The following is a 12,768-nucleotide window of genomic DNA, read 5'->3' on the forward strand; positions in this document are numbered from 1 at the left end:
ATTCACACACTTTACTTACGGTGCCTACTGTTCGCTTCACTCAATTATCTCTATCTTCAATCTATCTATATTTCTTCTATTTATCTGCCTATCGTGCTGGTTTTACTCACAAGGCTTATATATTAAAAAAGAGGGCGTCTCGAATTCACTCGAGCCTTCTTGATCGTTCTAGAAACTTATCACATGTTACCAGCATCACGCGACTTCCGCTGTTGCAACACACCCTTTAGCTAACATAAAAGAAAACAACTTATAACAATTTTTTAAATATTACCTGAAATATTCTAATTCGTAAAGCAATAATTAGAGAGAAAAAAATAGTATCATACATGCAATAAACAAAATGTTTGAATATGAATTAAACACCAAAAAAGCAGTGTTATTTATATGGAATCATGCTTAAATGATTTCTAAAAAATCTTATCACCAATTTTGTCCCATTAACTCTTAATTCACACTTGAAATTTAAAGTTGAGTTTAGCTATATAAAAGTACACACAGACACATGTATACTCCACATACCCTAACAAAACACCATTTAGTTCTTCATGGCTATTCTTGCACACCAGCCCTTAAGGAAGTAAAAGTTTAAACCTAACCTTTCTTTTCAAACAAATCATAAATTATCCTCTTAAACTTCAGTAAAATTGTGAACTCCACTACTATTGATGGCAACTAATTCCATAAGTCAAACATCCTATTAGAAAAATAAATCTTAAACTTCTATCATCTTGCTCTATTATTCTCAGAATACAGCATCATGAAATTAAAGGCCTTTTATTCTCTTTATCCCCCAGTTGATCTTTTAAGTATACATCCATCTTTTACCTTCTTTTTTTTGTGAGACAATAAGTTATTAAATCTTAACCTCTTCTTATAACCTTTCTATCCCAGGAATTATTCTAGAAGCTTTATTCTGAACCTTTCACAATAAATCAATATTATTTCTGTATTCCATAATATTAAAATCCCTTTCTTTAGTCATGCTATTGAGTTAATTTCCATCTATATTAAACATGTGATCCAAATTATAACCAAAATGCATTACCTTGCATTTAACATAATTAAAGGTCATTTGCTATATATTTAACCAACTAATCAAATGATCCTATAGATTCAGTAATACAACTTCAATACTGTTAGATACACCCAAGTGTTTAATATAATCAACAGACTTTACTAATTGTGACTCAATATCATTAGTGTAAATAATAAAAAACATAGGCATAAATGCAACCCTTGTGGTATGCTATTAGTAAGAAAAAATGATGCAGTTGGACTAGACTCCATTAATAACAATCTTTCATTTTCTTCCATTCAATCGCCCTAAAATTCACTTAACTAGTCTTTCCTGAACCCCTAGCAATGTAGTTTTCTTAGCTAATCTTTCTTGTGGTACATCATCATCAAAGTTTTTGAAAATTGAAGTACATCACATCCACACCATTTCATTTGTCCACTAACAGACTAATAAGTCAAGATTTATCTTTGGTGAATCCATGTTGGCTTTCATTTATATGATATTTCACTAAATTATTTTGCAAAGATTCTTTTATCAAACTTTCTAGAATTTTTCCACTATATTTTTAATTCCTAAAAATAACTCGTATCATCCTCTTTAAAACTTGGAGTATAGCTACTCTCTAACCCTCAGGCACCTTGCCACTCTCAATTTATTTACCAAAAATGAAAGAAAGAGGTTTGCATATCTGACCTCTGACTGGTTTTAGTGTTTTACCTACTTTTGTTTTTCAATATTTTTACATATCACCAAATAGTTAATCTCTACATGATTCAGGTCAATTCCAATATTTCCCACTGAATCCTCAGGATAAGAAGTATTGCTATTATCTTCTTTTGCAAAACATGGTCTGTAACATGCAATGGTTTCTCGTGTCTAATTTTCAAAGGTATAGTCACTACAGTGCAAAACAAAAATTATTAAAACATTATAACCTATCATATGGAATATTAAATTTGAATTATATTTAGATCAACAAATCTGAGTTTTACATATAAATGATCAGTAGTTTGTGAAACTATAGATATGTTACATTATATTTTGTATTATTACAACTGTAATATGAAATTGTATAATGTGATACATGAGCTGCATTAACCTCAAAACTCCATAATATTTCCCATATTTTTAGGATTAACTTAGAAAATGTTTAAGATTATCTTCAACTTCTAGTGGTGAGCAATACTGTTGATGTGTGGTTCAATATCATGCCAAGTGATATTTGTGCCAAGTATAATGGGTGTTGATTATACATACAGACTACTTAAAAAAAACAACACACAAAATGTTCACTCTAATCACAGTAGGCTATGTAGATAAAATATTGGATCTATCAAAGATAAACGTCCACAAATTACCAACAATGCTATCTATAATAGTTTTCACTACATTACAACAGATTTGTTTTTTAACATGATTGCGATGCTATACACCCTCTCTGACAAATGTACACTACAGTACTTGGCTCTTATTATTTATGGCCCTGAATTAAATCAGTGTTTACGACATGTTTGAAAGTATACTCAATTATGGCGCTCATGATGTGATATATTTGATTTCATTCGTGCCACATTCTTTGCAACAGCAATAAATATCTTTTGATGAAATCAATTTGATTTTGAATCATGCAGTAAGTGATCAATTGAGTAAGATACCAGGTTAACACAAAACACGGTAATTATCATGAATAACAATATTCATACACACTGCTCATCACGGAAACGTACTCACGCAATTTACCGTAATTTCTTTTAAAGGGCTTATTTTTCTCTTATTATAAAGTAATCGATATTTTTGATAAGTAATCAATACCAATTCCATTTTAAACAGTAGCCAAAGTATTGAATATTTTGATGTCGATCCGCTCACTAGTATAAAATATTTAATTCACTCCAATTTGGGTGTGAAAACAAAAACGTTTTAATCGGTTCATGTGGCTACACCCACATTTCTAATATTTATTTTTTTTAAAAAATTCTGAAGTTTAAACTTCTAAATAAATTTTGTTTTAAATAAAACTTTAGGACAACTTTGGTATCTATTCAATCTATGTTTTTTCTTTGCCTTAGAATTGGTGCGGTTAAAGGAAAATTTGGTATTATAATACAGCCTTTACCTGTACAAATTACAAGACAAGCCCACTTACATTACAAGTCATATTTGTACATGCATGATTTTCCATTTCAGCAATCATATAGTTGAGGTGATACCGCCAATGACGAAATCTGAATATAACTTTTGAATTTTTTTTGTTTTATTTTTTGCAAAACTATTTGAATAGAAAACGCTATATTTATTTTTGAAATAAATATTTTCCATATATATGTCTCAAAGAATTCGCGCCAACTGCAGCGTTTACAATCGATCCACGTTAATTTTCCATGACGTCAAGACATGCGTAGACATAGTTCAAGTGTTGCCGCCATCATGGAAGCTTTGAACTAACAACGCCCTCAAGCGTTAAAGCTTGTATTAGTAGGTAAGGATATTGCTTTTTTAGATAACTTTCCATTTTTTTTCCATTAATTTATTACTTAATGAGAAGTAACAAAAAAGCACGTTTTATTTACAGTTTATGCTTGAATTAAATTTGTTCTGTTTTATTGGAGTAAAGAAAGTAATACCAGTAGTATAGGTCCACCCTCAAAGTACGTTTCGCGGCAGCAGTTTTCTCACAACAACGACTAACCACGGTATAAATATTACCCTACCAGTTTTCAAGTACGATTAGCTTGCTTTGTTGTCCGTTGAAGGAAATGAAAGATAATTTAAGTAAGTTAGGCACTAATAAGACGTTTTTTAACTTGTATTCATTTAAAACAAATACATGTTTTTTAATTTACCTCTAAGAGTACTCCTAAACGATTATGCGCAATAATGTGAAGTCACAAGGTACTCCGCCATTGCGCCATTTTTAAGCTCTAACGGCAAACTGTCCTCCTCCTACATTCAACTTCAAGGTAACATGTTGGCTCGATACTTTAGTGACTAGATGGCGCTAAAATTAGGCAGATGGCGCTTGGCTTTTTCATATCGTAGGATTTGAAAAAAAAAGAGACTAGGTGTTTATATGTCCTGTTTAAAAAATAAAAGAATGGTTTATATTACAGTAAATACCAATGATGCAATATAGTACTATATGATAGGTGGCAGCCCCATATATGTATGCTATTGCTTTGTTACTAAGTTAGGGTTAGGCCTAATACTAGTGATATAACAGTTTTGATACACTGTTAGTGTTAAATTAGTTATAGTTATGTCTTAACATTAAGTAGTATTACTAAGGATGTTACCTGAAGGCAACAATGGCTCTTTGATCCTTCAAGGCTGTCTTCACATACCCACCCTTCAGAAAAGTATTAATTTAAAAGCCATTCTTTATTTTTCAGGAAATAATTCCTTTCTTAAATTCTTGTACTTGTAGTTCAAAGTGCTGGCCCCAACTACTGCCAACACTACAGTAATCACACTGTTAGAAAAAGAAATACTGACTTAACTGGAGCTCAGTATGTCTTTTTTTTAAATCTTAACCTTGTGTCCTTTTGTCCTATTCTTATTGTCTTCAGAATTTAGCACTAAGAAATTAGAGGTTTTATCCTGTTGATCTCCAAGGGAGTCTTGTAAACTTCAAATAAGATCACCTCTAGAGAAAATTAACTTAAAACATCTAAGCCTATCTCTGTAATATAACCCATCTATTCCTGAATTCATACTGGTAACCTTCTTCTGAATCTTTTCCAGTAAATATGTATATTATTTTCTAGATAAGGATACCAAAACTGTACACTGTATTCCAATAAGGCCTAATTAGTAATTTTAAAAAGATAATTACCTCTTGACTCGTGATCAGTGTGCCTGAAAATAAACCTTGCTGGTTTGCCAGTTCTTCTGAATAATCAACATGTTAATTCAGGAAAATAATTAACAATAAATGGCATTAAATAAATAATAATGTGTTAAAAAATCCTTACTATAACTGATGAAATAAAACTTGTGAAGAAACTACACTTATCTACTTAATTCTTTCAACACCGTAACAGTTGTTGTGTAACAAGCTGCTAATATAAATAGCACTTCAAATGCAGACCTGCCAGTTCTTACAATTTAGGCATAAATGTTCAGATTTGTTTTTTCATTTTACGCTAGTATGAAGTGTTATTTTATTTAAAATTCTGGACTTCTTTCACTAAAATTTGTTTCTACTAATAGTTTTCTGGAAATAATTCATCGTTCTCCACTTTGCATCTCAATCTTACAAATGCTTGAAATTGTCTATTAAAAACCATGTAAGTAGTAAGTGTCGAGGGTGTGCTGATAATTTTTGGTGAGGAAAATGGTTGAAAAATGAGGTTCTGCTTGATCCCCAGTGATTCCAACAAAGAAAAGTTTAGGCACGAGTATTTGAAAAAATTTAATGATATTGTATCATGCTTAGAGGGTATGAATTGTGCAAGATGTGCAATTTGTTTCTGTCATTTTTTCATTGCTCACAGAGGTGAAAATGACATAAGAAAAGATATCAAAACACTGGCGAAATTGTTCGAGGCCATTTGGAATTAAGAAATTAGACTCATTTTTCGTAAAACCCAATACCTGATCAGAGCTGAATGTTTATTCATCTCCTTCATTGTGGAACACAATCTTCCTTTGGCAGTTTCAGACCATACTTCAAAAATTATTACCAAAATGTTTCCAAATTTGGAAATTGCTAAAAGATATGGATGCTCTAGAACAAATCCTCTTCAGTAGTTGGAGAAATGGCTAGCAGTGAAACTGAGCAAATTGTGAGTAACATTAAAACTCGGGCTTTCAACTGGTCTACTGATGTTTGTAATTATGTTGACAGTATTGACATACTTCAATGACAACAAGGAAAAAATAGTAAATGCATTACTTTCTAATCCCAATCTTTTCCATGCAGATTAGAGGAATCAGTGGTTGGTTATAAAAATATAAAGATAAAACTTCCAAGCAGAGGCAGTCTGTCAATGTGTTTCCTGGGCAGGGATCTGGATCTTCTAAGGAAGTAGCAGACAAAACTGCAAGGGAAGTGAGTAGGTACAGGACACATCTGACCATCAAATCACCAGGATACTTATTTGTGAGAGGAAAGACTTCACAAGTTACTTGTACCAAGAAAATGTGTTATATTATTTCTGAACAGTTGTATTCAAATTGACAAGTATAATTTGAAACTAGTCTGAGGACCCACTTATTCATTGCTTGCAGAGAATCGTATGTAATTTTGAATTGTCCATATACTTTGGATTTGAATTTCATAGACAGAAAACTTCAGTTAAAAAATGAGAACTTGGTAATTGAGCCTTTCCTTGCAAAGCTCGATAAAGTCAGTTCTCTTTCTATGAAGATGCAAGAAATTTTATGAAACTGCATTGGAATATATGAAGGCCATGTTCCCACTTCAGGACGTAACTATGAAACATGTAGAAGTAACAGATATATCTCAGAAAATTCAAGCCATTCATTGCAATGGATGCACCTTGGGCCAGTACAATGAATTGTCTTCAGCAGCAAGTTTTCATCTATCAGACTGATCAATTGCTCAGTCAGCCAGCAAACAAGTGTTGGTATAATTAGTATTGACACAATTTTCGTTTTTTTTACTGTTTTTGCTCTATCTTGGTAAGGAATGCTATTTTTCAAAATTTAATGTTGGCAGGTCTGCAAATGCTACTATGTATAATGAGGAAAAACAATTTTCGGACAAAGTAAAAGATAAAATCTTTATTAGATTTTTCAGCTGACTAGTTTCGTTATCACAGTTACCATCATCAGCACTGCTTTTTCTTGTGTTTGTTTCCATTACAGAATTAAAGTCTAACTGGCCTGTAATTTTGAAAGCAACTCTTATAACCACCTTTAAAAATGGGAGTGATACAAGTAACTCTCTAGTCTTTGGGATAGGTATTTATTTATGGTGACTGTGTTATCGAAACTAGCCAGCTGAAATATCTAATAAAGATTTTATCATTGGTTGTGCAAAAAATGTTTTTGTTTTTTTACTTTTAATAAGGTAGCATAGTGTGCCTGAAAAGATAGCCGGTCGGATGAGCCTTGATACTTGGAGATAGACCTTACCAGCACTGGATATAGGATATGTAGTGTGGTTGACACATTATATAATCTTTAGTTCTTACTGATATTTCTGTTAGCTTTACTGCTAGGATTAAGTACTGCTTTGATGAATTGAGTGGTTTATCCATCAATATGTCAAGGTAATTTTCTGTTGAGTTGGTTCCCATTCTGTATTGAATGGGTGGTCCAAATTATAACCCAATTGATGTACTTTGCTCCAACTATAATTAAAGATCATTTGTGATATATTTGTTCAACTTGCAAGCTGGTTAGAGTAATTGTGTAATATCTTCAGTTCAGCTATAAATATCCAAGTTTAATAGCATCAACAAAATTTTCTAATTATGCCCCAATTAATATCCGTATATAAATAATAAAAAAAAAAAGGACCCAAGCACACCTCTCAGGCACTCCGCTAGTAACAATAGGCAAGTTTTACTGGTCTCCATTAATAACAGCCTTTTACTTTGTCCCATCCAACCACCCTATAGCTCAATTAACAAGTCTTTCTCCAACCAGGTTTTTTTTCTCGGCCAATCTTTTGTGCATCACCTTATCAAAAGCTTTTTTGTAAATCTTAATTACATCATGTCTATACTCTCATCTTCATCCATATAACAGTTAACGCTCTTGAAGAAGAAAGAATGAGTAAGGAAATATTTTCTTTTTTGTGAATTCACATTAGGTTTTATTTATGATATCAGATTTCACTAAATTATTTATAAAACTGTTTTTTTTTTCAGTTTTCTCACTAAAGAAGTAAATTTAACTTGTTTGATTTCTCAGGCAGTTTTTATAATCACCATTAAAAATAGGAGTAATAAAAATAACTCACTGATTATCAAAGTTCCTCCTCTGTTAATCTACCAAAAGTGGGTGTACTTCAAAAATAATAAAACTGACATTTGTTCATTTCTCATGAACCCTTTTAAATTTCTTTTCAACCAATTCTTTACCCCTGAGCCCGGTGGTATGTTCGCGGACTTATAACACTAGAAAGCGGGTTTTGATACCTGTGGTGGACAGAGCACAGATAGCCCATTGAATAGCTTTGTGCTTAACTTCAAGCAAACAAACATCTCTTTATCCTTGCTAAAGCTCTATAAACCTTCTATCTGTCAGTTTAAACTTCATGAACTTAAGACGATTGTCCTTTATGTTTAGGTTTCAGCATTCTTTTCCTCTTGAGTATGTAGAGAGAAATACATTTTTATTGAATAGTCTGTCTAACTTATTAACTAAATAGAAATCTTCAAAAGTTCAAGTTATTTTATAAAACTTCTAAATGCTCTGTATTATAAATACTGTTAAGATCATAATTCATCTTCTGTTCTAATAGATAGACTTTATTACTGGTCTATACACCATATATTGCTTAAGTGTCACAACCAAACTATTTTCTTGTAAGTTGCATTACAGATTTTTCCATTTGGACTATTTGCAGATTTTTAGCATTTATAAAATATCTTGCGAGATGGATGGTCAAGCTAGGGAAGTTCATGCTGCTGAAGAAGAAACAATAACTGATATCCAAAATTATCTAGCATCTTTTAACAAAGAGATACAGAATGGAACCCCTTCTTCTGGAGGAGCTACTGTATTTCATCAAATGCCCGAAGGTACACACTTAGTGGCTGCTTTAAACGAGCAGTCTGGAGTAGAACCATCTGCCGATGGGGCCACTACGTACTATGTTACTCATTCCGCTGATGGTTCCAGTCTGCAGGGCTATCATTATGATCCAAACGGTCAGGTACGTAAGACTGAGGAGCAAGATATGTTACTCAATCGTTAATGTCGTAGTTTAGTATAATTAGGTATTCCATGTGTGTTCTTGTGATTGGGCTGTACTTCCAGAAACATTTAAACAAAGTCATTATAATTACTGCACTATTTTCAAATAGCGGTGGTTAACTAATGGAAATTTTTTTTTAAGAGTATAATTGACACTGTGTGAATTTACATGAAGTAGTATACGGTAATGTAATATCAAAATATATTACTAATCTTCAAATTTAGGGAAACAAGGTCTGTTGTTTCACTTTGTTTTGGTGTGTTAAAAAAATTGAAGCACTTAACATATTTACAATTTTTAAGTCAGTAAAGTAAGATTATATTGTGTACAACATTTTCTGAAGGTAAACCATGGCCATAATGAAGAATTGATTCAAGTTGTGCAAAGCCATGGAGCTACTATGGCTACCCAGGTTTCTGAACAACCAAATTTTGTCGCTATGCAACCAAGATCATCTGCAGGTCATCATTTGGAAGGTGCTCAGCAAGTGAGTTGTTCAGTATACGTGAGCTGTTTAATTATGTCTGTGGGGTTTTGTGTTGAAACTTATAAATTTATATATTTATTTACAGAACCATGTGCTAGCCAAACAAAACTAGTTATAATAAATAAAGCATGAATAAGTTCCTTATATAATTCCAGCCATGCTATAGCCTTCTAGCAATACTTTATACTAATCATACTATCCACAATCTCTGGACACTAAAACTCATCAAAACATCAGCTAAATCTTTATAAATATACATTACTAGCACTTAGTACAAATATATGTTAAAATTTTACATTTTTTAATATGTTATTTAAATTTATTATTTTCATTTTCCAACATTTTTTTTAATTTCTTTTAACCATATTGGACATGGGCTCGTATATTGTAACCACCATGAAACCATACCTAATTCTGAAAGTACTTAATGTATCTTCACCAATATTTGGCAAGCTTTCAGTAAACATTCTAACCTTTTAATTAAGTATTTTTACTAAGGATTTGTCCATGAATATATGAAGTCAGAGTGTTAAGATTAAAAATACTTTTATTCATCTTACAGTCTTCAGATTTCATTTTCATAAATACTAAAACTTCATAAATGAATATCGAACATTTTTTTCAGTAAAACTGTATTTTATCTGTTGTTTTCTCTGCCCTGACTTTACATCGACTTGGTTGATTTGACTGACCTTGTAAGCACCACTCAAACCTGTAGCTCAAGTTACTTATGGAGATACATATTTATTATTATTATTTCACATTATCTTACCTAATCTAACTTTATTTAAAATATGAATTTCTATTTTTTACATTATAGTTACTTTTATAATAATAAATAAAAAATTAAACATAAAAAACAAGACTTTTTGTACTTACATTTGGTCTTTCAGTATTTTGTAATGATGGTACTACTACTACACTGAATAATTTTTATTTATTTCAAGAAGGCACATAAGAACACAGAATAATAACACAAATGAAACAAACAATATCCTATAACCTTCATAATTTAACTGGCTTTCTAATTAACCCTCTCTCTATGGGTAGGTTATAAATGCAAGTCATGACCTTTCGTAGAATTACATTCAAAATTTAATTAAAGTATTTTATTATTAATGTATGTGAATAAACTTAGCACCAAAATGTCATTAATAAATCAAATTTTAATATTCTGAGATGATAACTCGCCTCCTCATACAGAAATTCTATTTCCTTCACACATCTGCCTATGAGATTTGCATGTCACTATCCTTGATCTAACTCTAAATTCATGTGTTTAACATGAGGTGCACTGGTGCATGATGATGTCATCATGCAACAATAGCCCTCCACCAATGAGAGGGTGACAAAACCTCCATGCACAATACCCCTCCCCCCTATGCACTTGCGATAACTTCATTCTTTTTCTTGGCATTACATTTGTTATCTTCCCAGGTCTTTCTTCTTTCTCAACTTTGCTCTTTGATTACTGTTCCTCATCTGGATCAGTCTACCCCCACCCTTCCAGTTCCAGGGATCCTATTTCTCATTCTACTACTACCCAGTTTTTGGTGCATCACCCTTCTTGTTAGTGACTATCCTTTTTCATTAGGTTGTGTAAGTATCTGTCTCTTTCTCTTTGCTAGCACGTTGTCTCATTTACTCTTTCATGGTCTCTCTTCCTACTTTTCTTTGCTCCATTTCCAATTTACTTTTTTTCCTTCTTCCGAATACATCCATAATCTTTTTCATCTGGTCTGTGATTTGTCATTGTTGATGTGTTAGACAACTTCTTACACATCTTCCTATTTCTTGCTGTTCTCTTCAATATAGCCTTGGCCAGTTTCTTATTTATTTGTATCGTAAGAGCCTTTGCTCACTATCCTCACAGCTTGTGGCTGTCATTCCTTTTCTTAGACAATTGACTTCTGTTAGCCCATTCTCAAGAGGCTACTTGGCTGGAGTGCCTTGTCAAAATATCCAATTCCTTTCTTACACCTACTCAAAATTTGGTACATTTGAGCATTTTCTTCATCTCTTGTCTCAGCATAGCTCAGCCTGTGAGCTATGGAGTATCAGGTCACCAAGACTTGAGCTTCTCATTCTCATCCTGTGTGATAGGTTCTTTTGCATTTGGGGACTCTGGTTTTCTTGGAACCCCTCATTCCTTTGAGGCATGCACATATGCATCTCTTCCAGTGGACCTTGCAGATCCAAGGGATTCTTTCTTGGTTCCATCGTCTTTGATTGTGAACCTCTCCTCTCTTCAAGGAATTGTCATGGTAGCTGGATTATGCTAATACTACTTCCAAACCAGATCTATCTCTTCAGCAATGCTTCCCTCTCAGATTGAGGCACATTTCTCAATGGTGTCATGACTTCTGACATTTGGACACAACAAAAGCATTCACCCCTCATCATTGTGCTTGAATTTCTCGTTGTTTGTCGGGTATGTTCCCATTTATTGACCCTTCGGGTGGATCAGTCAATCACAATCCTCTAAAACATATCCACAATCATTTTTTACATCAACCATCAAGGGGCACCCATTCTTTGCTTTTTGGCATTGGACCTACTCTTCTGGGCTCATTCACATCAGGTTCTTCTTGTTGCTCTCAGTTGGGCACACCCTCTCAACTCCAATCTTTCTCTTCTGGTCCTCTGTTTCTCATCCTTCAACTCTGGTTGTCAATGCTCTCAGCCAGAACTGGTCTCACCTTTTCTGTATGCCTACCCTCTTCTTCATCTCTTCCCTTGGGCTCTTAACTCTCTCAACATGGGCTCTGTCAATTTGACCGACCATGTGACCTCTTTGTACTTGTAAAAAGTCTTTTTAGATTTAATACTTCTAACTTTCAATATAGTGTGTATATCTTCACACAATTTGGCAGTCTTTCAGTTAATGTTTTAATTTTTTCACATACAAAAAATTATGTTTTTTAGTAAAGTATTTTTAATAAAATAAAATAAAGATTTGTCCAAGAATATATTGAGTATTTGTTTTGAATACTCTGTGTGCAAAGTAATTTTCATGTTAAAATTAAAAATACTTTTCTTCATTTCCAAAATCTCAGATTTCCTTGTTATAATCCCTAAAACCTCCTAAATGCATTTCAAATGTTTTTTGTTTTTTTCTTCAGTAAAACTTAATAGTTTATCTGTTATTTTCTCTACCCTATCTCAAAATGGAATTGGTCAATTTGACTGACCTCGTAACCACCAAAAAAATAATGAAATAAATATAAATTACCCTTTCTAGAATGACTTCAAATTGTAACATGAAACTACATCTACTTATACCGTATTTTTCGGAATATAAGACGCACCCTTATTTTGAAGACAAAGTTTTTTTGAGGAAAACTAGTCACATTTGAAAGATTTTTATTG

General features: G+C 32.6%; 1 protein-coding gene across 3 annotated transcripts in view; it reads left to right on the forward strand.

Moving 5' to 3' along the window:
• The first annotated feature begins 3,388 nt into the window (after positions 1–3,388).
• Positions 3,389–12,768, forward strand: part of LOC106471632 (zinc finger protein 37-like) — a 39,730-nt gene continuing 30,350 nt past the window's right edge. The window contains exons 1-3 of one of the 3 annotated variants that reach the window (XM_013932244.2): positions 3,389–3,500; positions 8,562–8,870; positions 9,256–9,399. In XM_013932244.2, the coding sequence (XP_013787698.1) occupies positions 8,592–8,870; positions 9,256–9,399 (423 nt within the window). In that variant the 5' untranslated portion in view covers positions 3,389–3,500; positions 8,562–8,591. Of the gene's footprint in view, positions 3,501–3,657; positions 3,794–4,145; positions 4,185–8,561; positions 8,871–9,255; positions 9,400–12,768 lie in introns of those variants that run through there. The other 2 variants (XM_013932245.2, XM_022400250.1) reach the window with 2 other exon arrangements.

This window comes from Limulus polyphemus, unplaced genomic scaffold (assembly GCF_000517525.1).
Source record: "Limulus polyphemus unplaced genomic scaffold, Limulus_polyphemus-2.1.2 Scaffold4746, whole genome shotgun sequence".
In the NCBI taxonomy this organism is placed as follows: Eukaryota; Metazoa; Arthropoda; class Merostomata; order Xiphosura; family Limulidae; genus Limulus; species Limulus polyphemus.